We start from the raw sequence: 20,156 nt of genomic DNA, 5'->3' as shown, positions 1-20,156 counted from the left end.
AACATTTTTGTAACGACGCTTTAAAGCATCGTAAAATTCAATTCTAACGACGCTTTTTAGCGTCGTTAATGACTCTGCGTCCTCCACTATACCAAGATGCTTTTCGAAGCGTCGGCTTTTTTGTCTTTAACAACGCTTATAAGCATCGTTAAAATTTTTTTAACGACGCTTATAAGCGTCGTTAAAATTTTTTTAACGATGCTTATAAGCATCGTTAAAGGTTTTTAAAAAAAAAATACAGATTTTATATACAAAAAAAAAAGAAAACATACATTCCTGTACAAAATTATATCAATTATTCAAACATAAACCTGTACAATCACCACCATTCACACATGTACAATCACCACCATTTACATCAAAAGCAAACTTAAATAGCAAATTTAACCAAATCAAAAGATATTATTTTATATAAATAAAAATAAAGTACTAATCGTCTATTACAATCAAGAGTAATATAAATAAATATAAGAATACAATAAAAATAAAATAATGTCAACCCGCAGGCGGATGGTCGTCGCTGTCTCCACGTGACGTGCCGTTGTCTCGACGGGTGCCTGATGTGCCAGGAGCCTACAAGAAACATATCAAAAGCATGATTTGCATATCTATAAATAAAAATATATAAATCATTAAATTAATACAAAAATATATATTTAATAATATGTATTTACCTGAGATGGGTCATACATCTCTAATAAAGATGTAAGCCGATCAATCTATCCCCTCATGGCCTGCATCTCGGCACGGCTCTGTCGCATCTCCTCCATCTCAGCGGCACGACTCTGTCTAATCTTCTGTATCTCCGTCTCGAGTCTGCGAACGCGTGAATCCTGAGTATCTGTTGCAGCATGCTGCATATATCTACTAACCTCAGATAACTGAGTGGGGGTGACTCCTACTCCATAACCCCTCACTCGGCCGTAGCGCTCTGGTCCCATCAACTCTGTGAACACCTCGGCCTCGATACGGCTCTGCTGCGTAGATGCTGCGGACTCGTCGTCACGCTCCGCAATGAGAGATGTAGCCCTCTCCTATATTTATTTTGAAAACAAGAGTTATACATTAATAGCTAACAAAATTAAATTAAAATCATTGCAAAAAATAAAATATTAATAATGCCGTACATATAAATCTCTCGACTCATCTCGAACAAAAGTACCATCCTGATGAGTATGAGTCATCCGGTAAAACTTCACTTGATCGGGTTCCCTCCCATGCTCATCCACCTACACAAATAATTTCAATTTTAAGCAAACAGTTATAATAATTTAAAAAAATATATGAATATCATGATACATACATAGTCTACGATACATAATGATATTAGTTATATAAATATTTCAACATAAAAATTAAAAGTTAATTATGAAAGTTTAAGGAACATACAAACTCCTGTCGGAGTCGTTCATAACTCTTCGACCCCGATGTATGAGGAACAGACTGAGCTGCTCGTGCAGCTCTACCAATAGCAGAATAAGTCTGTAAAATAAAGTAAAGAACTTGTTATATGTATAATATATAATAAAAATTAATATTTTTATAAAATATTTAGAAAAAAAAAGATAATGAGCAGATAATATACCTGTGCCCTCTCGGAGAATCAATAATGAACCAACTCCATCCACTGATGAGGGGGTACATCAGGAGGACAATTCCTAGCAACCTCCTCCTCTGTCATATCCTGTCTCATATAGTCCTTCTTCAATTGTGTTCTATATTCTTTCCATTTGCGGTTGAGAGACTTCATTACAAAATTATGAGTGGATGGAGGGAGAACAAACTTGCTCTATAAAAAAAAATTAAATGAAATAAATTATATAAGTGATTAACAATTAATATACAGTATGAACATCAATTCATTACCTCTATAACTCGGAGGAGCTCAACTTTATACGTTGGAAGCATGTCATTCCATTATATATATATATATATATATACACGCGCGCGCGCGGTGAAAAATATTAGATTCATGATTTTTGATCATCTGTCTTTTCTACCGATATATGCTTATATTTATGCAAGTATGCGAGTATGCGTTCTCCAGCGGGTTTTTGATTTTTTTTTTTTTTTTTTTATATATTTTCACGGAAAAGGAGGTTGAGCCATCCTTTATTTTATTTTATTTTATGTTTTTTGAAAGCTAGATGAGCAACCTTTAATTTATTAATAAAAATATGTACAAGCTGGGTTAGTTGCCAGGGAATAAAAACATCCAGGGAAAGACATGATGCCAGAAAGGTTGGAAAGTACAGATAGAGGACAAATAGCAACCACGTAAGCAAAGATTCCCCGGATTCTTTAATTTTCACGCATATCCTGCACGTGGCCGCGTGAGGCAAGACGCCTGCGACTGAAAGGCATCGCAATATATACTAGATTGCTATGGGATTTTCCCAATGGTCAGATATGTATTTTAATTTTTTTAATTATATAAAATAAGTAGCATATATGATGGATTATATGAGTAATTTATGAGATGGGCTTATATAAAAATAATAAATTGGTAGGATTAAAATAAAATATAAGTAAATTGATGGTGATTTACGAACACACATATACATATACATACATACATATACATATACATACATACACACATATATATATATATATATATATATATATATATATATATATATATACATACACACACACACACATACATCAGTTTGATTTAAATTTGATTTTTTAAAATCAAAATCAAAATCAAATCGATTTTTTTAATTTTTAAAATTTTTAAATCAAAACTGAACTGAATTTAAAAAAAAAGATCCAAATAAAATTGATATTAGAGATTCAAATCATTTTTGTAGTTTTATCGATTTTCTTGCACATTTTTTTGTTAGTCTCAATAAAACTAAATAAAGTCACCTCCTTTTGTTAGTCTCCATGAGATATGTAAAATTAACTTTTATTTTCTGCCATGATTTTACTTCTAAAGAATAATCTTTACTACAACTGATTGACGTTGAGACAATTAGTTTGTAGTTGCATCATGCATGTATCTACCATGTAAGATTTGTGGAATAAAGATTGATGCAGAGCATTTTAAAAAAAATGAATAAAATATTATAACTTAGGACTTTACCCAAAAAAGTAATGTTGTATGTATTATTCAGATTTCTGGATCCTTACATGCCTCTCCTATTTAAGTCCTAATATTCTCGTCAAACTAAAAATCTAAATTAATATAAATCCAATCATAGATATCATAATCATTTCGTGCTCAATTGTAATGGACCTATATTATAGCGTTCCCTTGATCCATATAGTTATGGATCAGATCGGCTCTAATACTTTTGTATAAGTATCTAAGATTATTCTAATAAATAACTAGCATAAGACCAAACATACAAACGCATGGATCCTTACGTAAAAATAGCAGGATTCATCCATTGAAAGGAAGGCGGGCTGCAAAGACATGGATGAGAAGGCTAGAGAGAGAAGAGGCTTGTGTCTGTGTGTGTGTGTGTGAGAGAGAGAGACAGAGAGAGAGACATGGGATGGCCCCCCATCGTTGGAATTGTTAGATGTTTTCTTTTCAAGAGTTCACCGCACGTTTACCCATTCTTTTGGGTGTTTTTTTTTTTCCTAAGATATGTAATATATATACATGTATATCTATATATACATACACATGTACAGATTTAAATTATATTTTTCAAAATCAAAATCAAAATCAAGACAGTTTTTTTAATTTCTAAAATTTCTAAATCAAAACCGAATCAAATTTTAAAAGAAGATTCAAATCAAATTAAAATTAACGATTCAAACTATTTTTATTGTTTGATTGATTTTCTCGCACATCCTGAAAACGGTATAAGCTCATGGGAGCTCACCTTGCAGGACAAGGACCGGCGGTGACCATGTGACTAAGGTAAACGATAGACTGTTGACCATGTTTTGTCAAAGCGAAACGATAGAAAGAAAACTCGCTAATATATATCTAGTTTATTCCAACACTCACCTGCAGGTGCTTCTTCTAATAGGGACATATCCACGGAAACACAAAACAGGGGAATAGAGAGGCTCTTCATTAATAGGCCTCAGTCCTCCACTACTTTCTATTTCAGCCGAGTATAATCCCCAGTACCAACTTCAATCTTTCCGTTGCATTTCCTTTACGATTGGAAATCTCTCTACCATGTGATTGATAGTAGCACCTTTCCCTTCTTAATATATGTAAAGAACTTGTTTTGGTCTTTCTTCTCCTCCCCTTTCTATCTATCTTTCTAGATGCCATTAGCTATGGGTTTTCCATCCTTGCAGCTAGCTAGCAAAAGAACTGAAACATGCGTGTCTGTTTGTGTGTGGAAATTAACGAGGCAGGTGTTCCAGACAAAGGAGAGAGGAGACTTTACTTCACCACTCCCACTTGGGTTAATAGAGCACGCAAACGTAGCAGCAAGTCTGGTCGCTGGGATGCACGCGATGGGAAGCAGGAGATAAGTGACCTCGAAGGCAGGCCGCTTGGGTTCGTACAGTCTCTAATCTATATGCAGGGACGATTCCCAGGGAAAAGAACCAAGTGGGCAATGAAAGAGTATACGCTACACCCAAGCCGCATTCCATCTGGCGTAAGCGAGTAGATAATTAACTTGATAAGCCTTCATTATTCAATAAATTAAATAATGAGTTCGTGAAATCAATTATCTACGAAGAGGGATGAACTACATGATCTGTAGTGTTTCTATCGATGCAGAGGCTAAATTAATGATGCTAGTTATACAAATATAAATATCAAAAAATGAATAAATTATAAGATTCTATATATAAACATTTAATAAATCAATCATATTTAATCTAGGTATATATTTAATAAATCAATCATATTAAATCAGACGTATGCATCAAGTTGTTTTAAAACAAACAGGTCCCTAGAAGCTTGCGTCCTAAAAAATCCGAATGATCTTGCAACAAACGACTGCCAATAATTTTGATTTCCTGCAGGTGAAGGAATTGGTTCTGTTGGGATATACTGACCGATCCTGATGCCGACTCACCGACGGATCACGATGCCGATCCATCCTCCATGCCGACTCACCGACGGGTCACGATGCCGACCCATCCTCGACGCCGACTCACCGACGGATCCCGATGCCGACCCATCCATCCTCGAGGATGGACCGACCGATTTTGCCCGTCTGACGACGGGCAACACCAACGGTAACTATCGATCATGCCCGGCCGGAACGCATCGGCCTAACAGGCCAATGCTGCCTCCGATCGCCTGAAAGCCGATCTCGCATCACCGACTCCCTGTCGGATGGGATATCACCGACTCCTTGTCGGTTTGGACAACCGACGTCTGACCTCTATGGGTCCTTCTGGACGCCGAACGAGCGGCATGGGCTGCAGTCCTGTCAAGGATATGCCGTGCAACCGCCAGGGGGCGTTGTCCTGCCAGGAACCTGGGGCGCCGTCCTGCCAAGGACGCGAATTAATTCCTAGGACCTGTCAGCTTGTCAACGACGTGACAACCCTCGACGATCTGACAACTCTTCAGTTGTCTACATCACCGACGGCGGGACCATACCACCTCCTACTATAAAATGAGGTAAGGCAACAGCTTGAGGGGGGGTCCTTTCTCTCTCTCTCTCTCGCTCTCTCCACCGTTGAGTCCCCTGATTCCTCTCTACTGTTGCCTAGTCTCCTCTCTGACTTGACCGTCGGAGGGTCCCCGCCGGAGGCATCTCCGGTCAGTATGGACTTTCCTTTGCAGGTGCTCGTTCCCGGCGACCAGGCGACGAGGGGATTGGCCGCAACAGGTTTGGCGCGCCAGGAAGGGGGGCCGGTTGGTACACGACCTCCACAGAGTTCGAAGAACCTTTCCGAGATGACAAGAACCAGGGCTCAGCGGTCGAGAGCCACCGGATCGGCGAGACGATCTTCCCGTCGGGGAGAGGCTTCTCCACCACTCCCCACCGCAGAGCCTAGCTCTCCCCATCCCGCGGTGACCACGGAGGCGCAGATCGCGGCGATCGTGCGGCAGATGACCGTATTGACGGACGCGGTCAAAAGCCTTCAACCCACCCGGTTGCCGTGCTCGCCGGCGGAGCAATCAGTGGCACGTCCGATGCCCTCCAGGAGCAGCCGCCAACTCCCACGTCGGTCTCCGTCTCCTCTTCGGGAGCAGCTGTCACAGCACTCCCACCGAGAGGAAGAGAGGCGGTCATGGCATGATGCCCGTCGGTCTCGACGACCGTCCCCTTCCCAGCTGGAACGAGCGATGACTGCTGGAGGGGACGACTGCTGGAGGGGAGCCGACGAAGAAGCTGCGCCCAGATGATGTAATTACTTTTGCAGATGAAGATGTTCGGGGTATCCAAACTCCCCATGACGATGTTGTTGTTGTCTCGGCAACAATAGCAAATTATGATGTAAAAAGAATCTTGGTAGATAATGAAAGTTCAACGAACGTTTTGTTTTACTCGACTTTCTCCCGGATGCGACTATCGATCGATCGGCTCAAGAGAGTCTCTACGCCCCTAATAGGCTTCGCTGGAGATGCTGTCACCGTGGAACGGGAAGTTACTTTGCCCGTGATGGCTGGAACCGAACCACGACAGAGCACAGCCCACTTGACCTTTGCGGTCATCCAAGTGTCTTCGGCCTACAATGCCATACTTGGGAGACCCGGACTAAATACCCTCAATGCGATAGTCTCGACGTATCATCTGCTGGTTCGGTTTCCGACCAAAAATGGAGTCGGGGAGATGCGCGGGGATCAACAACTCATCCGACGATGCTTTCAGATCTCTGCTCAAAGCGACGAACCGAAGGGCTCCCTAACGGTCGACAAGCTGGACCAACGGGAAGAAGAAGAACGGGGTGAACCGACCGAGCAACTTGTTCCCATCTCGATAACGGAGAATCCCAAACGAGTGGTCTGGGTCGGGTCTCAATTACCCGACCCCGAGCGACAGCAGCTAGCGGAACTGCTGAAGGTCAATGCCGACGTATTCGCTTGGTCGGCAGCGGATATGTCGGGCATCCCCCCGGAGACGATGACACACCGACTCAACATCGACCCAGCAATGAGGCCGGTGAGGCAGAAGATGCGGTCTTTTGCTCCTGAAAGACAGAAGGTCATTGACGAGAAAGTGGATAAGCTACTCGAGGTGGGCTTCATTAGAGAAACTACCCATCCCGATTGGCTCACCAATGTCGTTATGGTGAAGAAAGCCAACGAAAAGTGGAGAATCTGCATCGACTACACCGACTTGAATCGGGCCTGTCCGAAGGACAGCTTTCCACTTCCAAAGATCGACCAGCTGGTGGATTCGACGTCCGGTTATCGACTGCTCAGCTTCATGGATGCCTTCGTCGGGTACAACCAGATCCGGATGGCGCCCGAGGATGAGGACCATACGACTTTCGTGACCGCCAAGGGCCTTTACTATTACAAAGTAATGCCCTTCGGTCTGAAGAATGCCGGGGCTACTTACTAGTGGCTTGTCAACAAGGTCTTCAAAGACCAAATCGGGTGCAACATGGAGGTGTATGTGGACGACATGCTAGTGAAGAGTACGCAAACTTCGGATTACGTGCAAGATCTTGAAGAAACCTTCCGCACTCTACGACGACACCAGATGAAGCTGAACCCGACTAAGTGCGCCTTCGGAGTGACCTCGGAGAAGTTCCTCGGATTCCTCGTTTCGCAACGAGGAATCGAGGCCAACCCCGAGAAGATCAAAGCAATCATCGACATGCGACATCCGGACACCAAAAAAGAGGTGCAGCGACTCAACGGAAGGATCATTGCGCTCAGCCGATTCATTTCTCGGTCGGCTGAGAGATGCCTCCCGTTCTTCAAAACCCTGAGACAGGCAAAGCATTTCTCTTGACCGGACGAGTACCGACAGGCCTTCGAGGAACTGAAGAAATATCTGACTTCTCCACCCCTACTTGTGAGGTCGGAGGTCGGGGAGGTACTGTATCCTTACTTGGCTACCTCCCCAGAGGCAGTTAGCTCGGTGCTCGTCCGAGAGAACGAGAACCGAGTTCACCAACCGATATATTACGTCAGCAAAGTGCTTCACGAAGCCGAGACTCGGTACTCGAAGGCAGAGAAAATGATATTTGCTCTGGTCATTTCAGCACAGCGGCTCCGTCCATACTTCCAGACGCACGCTATTGTGGTCCTCACCGACCAACCCCTAAGAGCAATCCTGCACCGCCCTGACACATCAGGACGGCTGGCGAAGTGGGCTGTGAGACAGAGCGAGTTCGACATCCAATACCGGCTGCGACCCACTCTGAAAGTCCAGGTTCTGGCCGACTTTGTCGCGGAATGCCCGACGACCGATCGAGCGACGAGAGAGGGGAGCCCCGAAGAGGTTGGGATCTCCGAATGTGACCCCGATTCAACCTGGGTGTTGCACATCGATGGAGCCTCCAACGCTCGAGGGAGCGGGGCCGGGTACCTGCTCACCAACTCGGAGGGAGTGGTTACTGAGCACGCCCTCCGATTCGACTTCAAGGCCTCCAACAATCAAGCCGAATATGAGGCGCTCGTCGCGGGCTTGGGGTTGGCACTGGAGCTCGAGGTCGACCGTCTCAAAGTCTTCTCCGACTCTCAACTGATCGTTGGACAGGTCAAAGGCGAGTTCGAAGCGCGGGATCCGACCATGGCCAAGTATTATCAAAAAGTAAAAGATCTCGTAGCACCCTTCAAGTACTTCGAGATCTTCCACATCCCCAGGGTCGAAAATGCTCGGACAAACACACTCTCCAGGCTCGCGACATCCGACTATGGCACCTTGGACCGGACATTCATAGAAAGTCTTGAACAACCGAGCATCGACAAGATCGATGAGGTGCTACAATTGGCGACAGAGCCGAACTGGATGGACCCGATCGCTCGGTACCTAACCGATGAAACTAGCCCCGAAGACCCCGCGGAAGCCAAACGGCTCTGGTGGGCGGCTTCTCAATATGTGGTGGTGGACGGCCGACTCTACAAAAGGTCGTTCTCTCTTCCTTTGCTGAAGTGCCTGGGGCCGACCGACGCGGACTATGCCCTCAGAGAAGTACATGAAGGGATCTGCGGTAATCACTTGGGGGGCAAATCCTTGGCTTACAAAGTCCTACGACAGGGTTACTACTGGCCCACCATGAAGAAGGACGCAGCTGAATTGGTTCGGAGGTGCGAACCGTGCCAAAGGTATGCCAACATACAACCCACCAGCCAGCTCACTCCCATCGTCGCCCCGTGGCCCTTCGCCCAGTGGAGAATCGACATACTCGGACCTTTTCCTCCGACATCCGGTCAACGAAAGTTCATAGTCATCGCGATCGACTACTTCACTAAGTGGGTGGAAGCCGAACCTTTGACGCAAATCACTGAGCGGAAGATGGAAGACTTCGTTCAGAAGTCCATCATCTTCAGGTTCGGATTGCTAAATACCATCATTACCGACAACGGACGACAGTTCGACAACCAGGACTTCAGAGACTTCTGTGCGAGGTTTCATATCACACACCGACTGACCTCGATCGGGCATCCACAGTCCAACGGCGAGGTCGAGATGACCAACCGGACCATTCTACACAGACTAAAGACCCGACTAAATGAAGTCAAAGGCCTATGGGTCGAAGAATTGAACTCCATCCTGTGGGCCTATCGGACGACGCCCCGTGTCCCAACTGGGGAATCTCCCTTCAACTTAGCCTATGGGACAAAAGCAATGATCCCATTGGAGATCGGGTTACCATCGATTAGAGTCGAGCAGTATCGTGAGCCGGACAACTCTGAGTGTCGGAGAGTCGACTTAGACCTCTTGCCCGAACTCCGACACGAGGCACAACTCCGTATGGCTTCCTGCCGACAAAAGGTGGCCCGATACTACAACACCAAGGTTAAGCCAAAGCTTTTCCGACCCGGAGACTTGGTCTTAAGAAAGGCGGAAGTCTCAAAGCCCCTGGACCAGGAGAAGTTGTCCCCGAATTGGGAAGGACCCTACAAGATAGCCGACACCTACGGGTCGAGAGCTTATCGACTAGAGACCCTGGAAGGAACGGCCATCCTCCGGACTTGGAATGCCGACAATCTGAGGTTGTACTATCAGTGAACTTTGTATCCACCTGTCCGGAATACAAATTCAGTTTCAAAACTTCGAAATCCGGAATCTCGACTCTTCGACTGTGGCTCGGCGCTCGTCGGGAATACAAGCTCCGGTGCCCCGACTTGGGCCCAACGTTCCGTTGAGAATCAACGGCCCGATCGCCGACAACACATCGGACACTTACGATGACCGATGTATCCATAACGGAGGAAGCTACACTCCTTCTACAGACAGATTCTTGGGCAAAGCGATCGGCTAGCTTGCCGACTTGGTCCCAGCCAAAAAAGGCTAAGCGCCAACACGACCAAGGTCACGTTCGCAGCCTACCGACCAGGTCACGATCGGTCGAAGGATATTCGGTTTGCCACCGTATATCATGCGCCACGACATGTGTGCCCGACCACAGTCTGGGTAACGGGAACCCGACTTGCCATAGTTTTTTCGATTGAACGCGTCGGATGCTATTCTATCAAACGCGTCAGACGCTATCCGACTGATCACATCGGACGACATTCGACCCTGCACAATGATCGGGTCATCGCGGTGTGCCCGGAGGTCGGTCGACCTTCGACTCAACGAATGCGCCCGACTCGCGTCGGGGCGACGTACACTCGACTTTGACTCCCGACGCGACGAACACGCCTGACTTACCACCGGGCGATGGATGTTCGACTCAGACCTCCGTCGGAACGAACGGTCTGTGATCGGGATTCACCTTGCCTTTTTCGTGGCGTACGTTACCGACTGTCTTGACTAACGACTTGGGATGTTACCGAGTGACCTAATATGGTATGTCGGGTCTACGACTCTACGACTCTAAGTCAGAGAGCGTCTTCACATGCAAAGGGAAGAAAGCTGGAAATGCTTAATTTCAATAAGTCTACAAAATTGGGCCGAAGCCCGATTACAAGTATATAAAGTGAAACAAAAAAGTAACAAGACCCCGATCATCCTTCGGAGTCGACCTCTTCGATCGGGAGGAGCTCGGGGGCAACCGGTACATCCGCCCTGGTCGACGCTGGGTCGGAGGTCGGGGCCGTCTCCCCTTCGGCGATCTGCTCCGGGACGGTTTCCTCCACCGTAGTAGCGTCTCCCGATGATGGGTCGGCCACCTCCTCCATGGCTTGGTCCTCGGGTCCCGGAGGGACGATACCGCTGAGGTCGAGCTCCGGGTACAAAGCCTGGACTGCATCCCGACCATCTTCGTACCCCACCCGGTACGACGGAAGTCACTTTCCAGCAGTTCCTCCCGATATTTGTTGGAGCCACGGAAGTCCTCCACCGCCCGACCCAATGACTCCTTCGTCGACCTCGCCTCCGCCCGATCAAGTAACTCCTTCGCCGACTCTGCCTCCGCCTTCGCTATGTCAGCGTCGACTTGGGCGATTGATAAGTCCTCCTCGACCTTGGCGAGATTCTCCAGGCTAATCCGGAGCTGCTCGCGTTCGGCCTCGAGTTCGACGGTGACGCCATCCCGCTCGCACCGCAGTCGGTGAGCGGTTCGACCCTTGCGCTTGGCTTCCCCGTGGGCCGACTTAAGTTCAGCCCCCGAGGCAGCCAAGACGTCCATGAGACGAGAGATCTCATCCTCGAGTCTTGCCTCCCGATCGATCGACAGCTTCAACTGCTCGACCAGTACCATCTTTTTAGCTTCGGCGGTCGCCGCCCTGTCCTTCCAGGCCGCCCGGACGTCTCCGAACCTCTGGTATCTGGCCTCTAATTCGGACATGGTGTAAATCAACTGCAAACAGAAACCGACCGTCAGAAAGATAAAATGATAAAGACAGCAATAAAGAAAGGAGGCGAGGCAGAACTTATCCCGATCATGGTCGGGTAAAAGGAAGACAGCATCTCGGTCACCTGCCGAGCCTTCAGAACCTCCACGTCAGCTGGAAGGAGGGTCCCTTGACATAATCTCCTGGCCAAGTTATGGTCGGCCAGGGCTGACGCTCCCTCGGGGACCCGGGCACCCGACGACGTGGTGCGATCCCCCGACCTTGAGTCGCCTGCGGGGGCCATCGGGGCCTTCCCTCGATCGGCCACCCAGGCCCATAGATCGGGGAAGGAAGGGATGCTCGAGCTCGATTGAGCACCCCCCGAGGCAGCAGCGGGAGCCGACGGAGGATGTTCAGGTTCCCGAACGACATCCTGTGCCTCCTCCATCGGCGAAACCGCCGACGCTCCTTCGGCCATTCCCTCCACCAGCTGCTCCTCTGGTGGTGCCGTCGGAGCCGAAAGCACGATGACTGGCTCCGATTGATCGGCCGCCGATGCGGAGGCGGTCGGCGCTATTGTAAGGGGTCTCTTCGACGGTCGTGAGGGCCCGACCCCAGACGTCGGCCTCTTCCTAGCCGCATATTGTCTGATCTCGACGTCGGTCAGCCTCATCCTCGACGGCGTACCTGCAATATTCAATGAGAGAATCAGTACATGTTCGGGGACAGACGTGAAGCAAAAAGACAACCGATGGATCGGGCAGTACCTAGACGGGGGACCAGGCTCAGGCCAGCGTCATAGAGGGCTTGTTCGGTAACAAGCTCCCTGTGCTTCGGTACCGACATGTCTTTGAGTCAGTAGAAATCCTCCCGATCGTCCGCCTCCACTCGGCTGTTCTCGTTCGCCTCAATCCGAGGCTCGCCCCAGCAGGAAGGAAAATCTCAAGGAGAAGAAGAGGAAACAATGAAGAACTGATTCTTCCACCCATGAATGGACGATGGAAGATCAATGATGAAAGAAAGGCCCTTCCGGAGATTGAAGAGCCACCACTCTCGGGCTTTAGGGTGGGGTCGGAGGACGAAGAACCCCCGAAAGAGAGAGATTCGGGGATTGGTCGGCAAAAGCTGACACAATAGGGTGAAGCTGATTATTAATCGAACTGAGTTCGGTGCCAGTTGCGCCGGACAAAGTCCGTAATAATCTAGAAGATTTCGAACAAACTTCGAAATCGGGAGCCGAAGACCAGCCCGGAGGTCCTCGACATATAAAGCCACCTGGCCCGCGGGCGGGTTGTTGACCCGTCCCCCAGCCCCAGGGGCGAAAAGTCGGAACTGCTCCGGGATACAGTACTGATCCCGAAGCCGATCGACATTCGGCCCCGAAAGTGAGGAGACCTCCACTTCCGGGGTCGACCGAAGATCATCGATCGGATTCTCCGACTGAGCTTCCCAAGGGGAAGTCTTGGCCATGATGCCAGAACCAAGCAAAAGGAAAAAACAAAGAAGAAGAAGGAGAAAGGATTTCAAAAGAAGCAAGAACAAGGCGAAAGGAAACGCAAGTCTTGGATGGACCTTCCAAAGAATGAAGGTAGAAGCAGCTACCTGGGATGGAGGGGGGACCGCTCGGGCAGAGTCTCCGCAGCAAAATCGTGAAAAGTGAGATTTTGGAAACAAGTGACCTCATATATATAGGGCCCCTCGACGGTCGGGATGAGGGCGCACCGATGAGAACCTCTCGGATGATCGACACGTGGCAGCACCCGGGCCCTCCTCCAGCCCGACGGTTCGGCGCACCCATCCTAGATCGGGCCACGTCGCCTTCATTTGCACGAACGACTCCGGCCCAACAACCTCCCGACACGTGGCAGAGAAATCGCACCTCAGAATTAATTCGCTGACGGCGATCCGCGTTCCCGATGGGACGTCTGACGGCGGTCCGCGCTCCCAAGGGAGCGCCAGGCGGCAGTTTGCGTTCCCCAGAAGGTGCCTGACATTGGATCGTCTGACACCAGATCGTCCGACACTGAGTCGTCCGACACTGGATCGTCTGACACCAGATCATCCGACACTGAGTCGTCTGATACCGGATCATCTGACACTGGATTGTCTGACACCAGATCGTCCGACACTGAGTCGTTTGACACCGGATCGTTCGACACTAGATCGCCTGACATCGGATCGTCTGACATCGAATCATTGAACGTCAAGTCGTCTGACACCGATTTGTCCGGATCGTCCGCTGGTGAGATCAGCAGAATCAAGACATGACACAATGAAGAATCCACTCCTTTCGCCCGACGCCCCACCTGCGTGGAAACGCGGGCCGACGTGACATCAAGCTCAGGAGTGGGGGGCAACTGTTGGGATATACCGACCGACCCTGATGCCGACTCACCGACGGGTCACGATGCCGACCCATCCTCGATGCCGACTCACCGACGGGTCACGATGCCGACCCATCCTCGACGCCGACTCACCGACGGGTCCCGATGCCGACCCATCCTTCCTCGAGGATGGACCGACCGACTTTGCCCGTCTGACGACGGGCAACACCAACGGTAACTACCGATCATGTCCGGCCGGAACGCATCGGCCTAACAGGCCAACGCTGCCTCCGATCGCCTGAAAGCCGATCTCGCATCACCGACTCCCTGTCGGGTGGGACATCACCGACTCCTTGTCAGTTTGGACAACCGACGTCCGACCTCTACAGGCCCTTCTGGACGCCGAACGAGCGGCATGGGCTGCAGTCCTGTCAAGGACATGCCGTGCAACCGCCAGGGGGCATTGTCCTGCCAGGAACCTGGGGCGCCGTCCTGCCAAGGACGCGAATTAATTCCTAAAACCTGTCAACTCATCAACGACGTGATAACCCTCGGCGATCTGACAACTCTTCAGTTGTCTACATCACCGACGGCGGGACCATACCACCTCCTGCTATAAAACGAGGTAAGGCAGCAGCTTGAGGGGGGGTCTTTTCTTTCTCTCTCTCGCTCTCTCCACCGCTGAGTCTCATGATTCCTCTCTACTGTTGCCTAGTCTCCTCTCTGACTTAACCATCGGAAGGTCTCCACCGGAGGCATCTCCGGTCAGTGTGGACTTTTCTTTGCAGGTGCTCGTTCCCGATGACCAGGCGACGAGGAGATTGGCCACAACAGGTTCTTTGTATGATTTATCAGACTAAAGATTATAAAAGGAATGGGACCACATCCGGCGATGTAGGGCCGAGTAATAATCTTTCTTCAGAACCGACCGTCCTCTCCCCAATCCGTTCGCCACCCCTGAATTTCTAATGGATTCTTCCTGGGAGCTTAGGAACGATCCATGGTATTGGCCTTATTGCAGAGATATATGGTCTGCCTTTGATAACCAAAAATGGGTTCTAAATTACTGGACATGAGGAAGTGTTATCTTTTGAGATCTCTTAGAAGCAACAGTTCCAGTTTTTCTTATAATCCTATATATTTTTATAATTTTTACTTCTCTTCTATATTGTAACTTGTGCTATTTGTACTCTCTTCTCTTATTTAGTTTCCGAATAAAATTTGATAATTGATGGGGATTCACCCATTAATCTCCTTCCTCTTAAAGAAAAAAAAAAACTCCATGAGACTGCTCGAGCCTGCTAATTATTTTGATTTCTTGCAGGCGAATGAATTGGCTCTCTGTATCATTTATAAGACTAAAGATTATAAAAAGAATGGAACGACATCGAGTGATGTAGGACCGAGTAATAATCCTTCTTCAGAACCGGTGTTGCAAGCGGAAAATCAAGTGGCAGAACTAACCGACCTTACTTTCTCCGATCCGCTCGCTTCCATGGAGTTTGCAAGGGATGGTATCATGGATTGGTCCCCCAATCCGTTCGCCTCCATGGAGTTTGCAAGGGATTTTTCAGATATATAGTCTGGTTTTGAGAACCAAGAACCGCTCTAAACTATTGAATATGAGGCCGGGTACATAAATTGAATTCAATGACGTCACCTGCTTTTCTTAATAACCTCCATGGAACTTTAGTACAAAATTTACTCTTAGCACATGGCTTAAGAATGGCTTAAGCATTATCATGGAGATATATGCTCTGTATTTTTTTTTTTCACTATTTTTTTCTCTGTTTTCTGATGTAATCTGTTTACTTTCTGTTCTTCTGTCTTACCGAACAGTACCCCAGAAACAAAGGAAAAAAACATTACCAAAACTTTTATAGAAAATAAGGGTTTGCATGGTGAAACTAATTCTTCAAGTTGGGTTAAAGAATGAACGTGTAGACTATGTTGTACGCAGGGCTCTTTTCGTCAATTAAAGTGCGAAAATTGAAGCATAAAATTAATGAATGTAACAAAACTAAACAAAATTATGGGTGCAAAAATTTTCTAATCAGAATCATCTAAATTTAATGCAACATAAAAATATTAAAAAGAACTTACTTGGGGTTTGTTTGGGAACTTTAGCTACCTTAGATTCTATCTAAAAGCTCAAACAAATCCCTGAGTTGGATTGTCCAGCTTCCTTGTTGAATCATCAATGAAAAACTAGGTGATTAAATAATTATCTGACCATAAATTTGATCGATTTAAAATGATTCTTCGATTAATTTTCATATTCGTAATCATGATTGTCGGAACATTCAACGGAAAAAATGTAATGCATCTGAAATAAAAAAATTAAGCAAGCCTCTATAATTCAATAACATCCAACAAAATAGTAAGTGTTTCTAAAAAATCCTGCAGCATTCACGGATTGGGATGCTTATTAAAGTATGGCCTCTATAATTCAATAACATCCAACAAAATAATAAGTGTTTCTAAAAAATCCTGCAGCATTCACGGATTGGGATGCTTATTAAAGTATGGCTCAATCAACCAAATACCTTCCGAAGAAAAAAAAAGGAAAAAAAGGTCTGTGAGCATCTTTTTATTCTTCCCATGGCCCAAGGCTAGGATTTAGGCAGACCCAAAGATGATGCGAGCTAAATGATCCAATAGACTCGATTTTTGCAGGATTTTCGGTCTAATCCTTTGAGAATATCCAAACAAACACATAGATTTTAAAAAATTATATATATATATATATATATATATATGAGAAGATTTGAATAAGGTCGATTAGATTTAGATTCAGATTCGGTTAGATCAAAACTAGATAATGAAGATCCTACATCGATGATTTAAGCTATTGAATGCAATCTATCATCTCAAAACTACTTGTATACTAAAAATTATATGATTTGAAGGCTCCTAACCTATGCATCAGATAATCAAAAAAATATATCTAATTTAATTTTATTTAAATTGTTTAATTTTTGACTATCTCGATACATAAGTTAGAGATTTTCAGATCATATAATTTTTTATGTATAAATAGTTTTGAAGTAGTAGATTACGTTTAATGACTTGAATAATTGATATAAGATCTTTATTATAAAGTTTTGATACGACTGGATGTGAGTCTAAACCCCCCCCCCCTACACAAGGAGTCATCAAAAAAGGACCATAAAATTGGACATAATTCCGTATCATATGTACCATCTTAATAAATATACTCCCTTAGCATAAAAAACATACTTCATAGTTAGTACGAAAATAAGGGATGGATAACAGCCATCCACCAAATGCTTGCCCCCAGAATTTTACACCGGAATTTCCTTTCAAACCATCGGAAGCGCCAATTAGATGCAACAGAAAAACATTTCAAGCAAAATAACTCTCTACCGAATTGTAGGGCTTCCTAGGCTCACGTAAGCAAATAAAGAAATCGATCAAGAACCATAGACAGACCAAGATCGGCGTGAAAAGAGAGAGGTTTTGCAAGCACAGAGATTGGAATGATGGGGGCATACCAAGTGGTCCTCGGCGTCGTCCCGGACACAAGCAGAGTCGACGAGGAGCCCGCCGACGGCCTCGAAGGGGCCGTCGTCCCGCACCACCGAGCTCGCCACCTCCGCCATCGCGCTCTCTCTCTCCGCCGCCGCTCCGGTCATCTGGTGGTACAGACGTGCGAAAGACTTCGGCCCGAGATGCAGAAGGAAGTGTTGGGACGACTCGCGCCAGTTTAAGGCTGCGTGGACTTGAGTCAACGGCCGGGTTCGGATGACGGGTCGGATGTGAGTGTAGTAATCGAATAATCCGACAAAGCGTCACCGTTAGATTTATGATGGCGTCTCCCTGGGGCATTTCTATATGCCTATCTTGCCGTCCGGCGGATGCTCCCACACATTGCCAGCCAACCAATTCACGCAACCACATGTACTAATTAGTTGAGTTGGTGAAGGACATGGTTGTCGGATACCAATGATTCCGGTAATCCTCTGCACTAATTTTTTCTGAAGATTAGTCCCAAATTTCACGTGGATTGGAAATCTAAATCGGTTAAGGTTCCAAAAACGATACCTAAGCAATTTCTTTGTCATGTATAATTACTGCTTGAAATTTTTGTACACAAAAATTTTCTTAACTTTTCTTATACATACGCTGTACCACGTATGTACATGCGCATTTGCATACAAATGCAGGACGAGAACCTATCCGTTCTCTATGATGAATGTGGCCTCCCTGATATGGCTAGTGGCCCCTGATCAGTGTCCAAGCAACGCGGGCCTTAAATAGGTCCGACGTGCTACAGTATTATTTAAATATTTAGATAAATTATAAAAATATTTTTTTTAATTTCAATCCACTCTCATTTATATTTTTTAAATTTTAAAAATATCAAATTAATCATTTTAATATTCATATATTCTAATATAATCTAACTATTTATTTACCAACAAATAATATTAACTTTCCTTTCCAAAGAATGAAAATGCCCCTCACCCATATGAGAGGGGTCGTATAAGAAAGAGATGGAAGCGGAAGAAGCAATCATAGAGGGAGGGTGTAGGATCATGGAGGTCGATATGGAGGGAGAGGATGGTGTTGAAGGTCTCGTGAGTAGGATTTAAGGAGAAAGAGGAGAAGAAGGGGTGAAGAAGGAGAGGAGGTGGAAAGAACTACCAGCAAAAATTAGGTAAAGGTTGATAGAATCATCATGGAGGGAGAAGACTCATGGACAACCTTGAAGAAAGTATATAACAAGAAGGAGAAGAAGGAAAGGGGAAAAGATGGATTATCGGTGAAAAGAGATGAAGATAGAGGGGCAACCGTAGAGGGATAGGGCTCATGGATGGGTTTAGAGGAGGAAGAGGATGAGGAGAAAAAAAAGATGAGAAGAAAGGAGAGGAGAGAGAGACCGCCAATAAGAAATGGATGGAGATGAAGAGAACTATCTTGGAGGCAGATGGCTTATAGATGATCTTGGAGGAAGTGGATAATAAAAAAGAGAAAATGATGCAAAGGAAGGGTAGGGGAAAGATGGATCTCTGACGAGAAAAGACAAAGATAGAGGAGGCTGCCATTGAGAAGAAGGGCTCATGGATGGCTTGGAGAAGGAGAATAAAGAGGAAAAATGGATGAGGATGAAGGAGAAAAGGGGGACAAAAGCAACATCGATGAAGAATGATTGGAGATAGAGGGAGCCATCATAGAGGAGAAAGGCATATGGACAAGCTTAGAAGAGGAAGAGGATGAGAAGGAGGAGAAGAAGTGGGTGATAAGGAAGAGAAGGAGAGGGAAGGAGAGTCACTGGTGAGGAATGAGTGGAGGTGGAGAGATCCATCATGGAGGAAGAGAAGTGGATGATGAGGAATGGAAAGAGGGAGGAGGGAGAAAGAGGGACACTGACTGTTATAGCCCAATCCAAGGCCCAACTATCAAGACCCAAGCCCAAAAAAAAAAAAAAAAAGAAGAACAGGGGAACCGGGAAGAAGACTCCCGGTAGGAGTCTTCTTCTCCGATTAAACCACGGTGATCGGGAGTCCTAGGACCACTAAGAGTCCTAGGGCTCTCTATAAAAAGGCTCTCATCTTCCTTAGAAGCCTTACACCGGTCTTTTTCCCCTCTCTTCCTCCCTGATTTCTCCGATTGGAGCCGCGGATACTTGTTTCGTGCTCGCCGCGATTGCTCGCCGGTGGGGTCACCGGAGGCCGAAGTAAGTTTTCCTCCTCTTCCTCTCTTCTTTCTCCTTCTTTCTGTGCCTTTGTGCACGACTGCCGGCGACGGGTGTCACCGATTTTTGTCGGAGAAGGGACCCTTGTTCGGTCTCTTCTTCCCTTTGATTTTTCGATGCCGGCGATCACAACCGACCGCTGGCCTTGTCTCTCCGAACTCGAGAGAGTTTCCCCCCCTCTGCCGTCGGTTTCGCCGTGTCGGTCGTGGCCTGAACGGCCGGTCAAAGGAGGGAACCTGCCGGTCCCCTGTTTCGGCCAGGAAGGGCCCGAGAGAAAAGAAAAGAAAAGAAAAGAAAAAAGAAGAAAAATAGAAAAGAAAAGAAAAGA

General features: G+C 46.6%; 1 protein-coding gene across 2 annotated transcripts; it reads right to left on the bottom strand.

Annotated features, from left to right (window-relative positions):
* Nucleotides 1-387: 387 nt before the first annotated feature.
* Nucleotides 388-18,112, bottom strand: LOC140856410 (uncharacterized). Of its 2 annotated transcripts, XR_012139579.1 has the most exons (6): nucleotides 17,625-18,112; nucleotides 1,586-1,789; nucleotides 1,390-1,482; nucleotides 1,128-1,229; nucleotides 675-1,034; nucleotides 388-573 (listed from the first exon to the last, which is right to left on the bottom strand). XR_012139579.1 is itself a non-coding variant. In XM_073253592.1 (4 exons), exons 1-3 carry the CDS (start codon nucleotides 17,763-17,765, stop codon nucleotides 720-722), a joined length of 558 nt encoding a protein of 185 aa, XP_073109693.1. In that variant the 5' UTR covers nucleotides 17,766-18,096; the 3' UTR covers nucleotides 405-573; nucleotides 675-719. The 2 variants fall into 2 exon arrangements, 1 of the variants encoding a protein (XP_073109693.1); XM_073253592.1 differs by lacking the exons at nucleotides 1,390-1,482; nucleotides 1,586-1,789 and having other exon boundaries at nucleotides 405-573; nucleotides 17,625-18,096.
* Nucleotides 18,113-20,156: the final 2,044 nt, after the last annotated feature.

This window comes from Elaeis guineensis, chromosome 3 (genome assembly GCF_000442705.2).
Source record: "Elaeis guineensis isolate ETL-2024a chromosome 3, EG11, whole genome shotgun sequence".
Taxonomy (NCBI): domain Eukaryota; kingdom Viridiplantae; phylum Streptophyta; class Magnoliopsida; order Arecales; family Arecaceae; genus Elaeis; species Elaeis guineensis.
Note: the sequence above shows the minus strand (reverse complement) of the source record. Positions and strands in the feature narration are given on the sequence as shown.

Bases quoted from the DNA above. Each gene is read 5' to 3' on its own strand.
- LOC140856410 (XM_073253592.1), bottom strand. From the start codon at position 17,765: ATGACCGGAGCGGCGGCGGAGAGAGAGAGCGCGATGGCGGAGGTGGCG. The intron at 1,230-17,624 runs GTATGCCCCCAT...TTATTTGTGTAG, and splicing joins ACGACGCCGAGGACCACTTG to GTGGATGAGCATGGGAGGGA. The intron at 1,035-1,127 runs GTACGGCATTAT...AAATAAATATAG, and splicing joins ATGAGTCGAGAGATTTATAT to GAGAGGGCTACATCTCTCAT.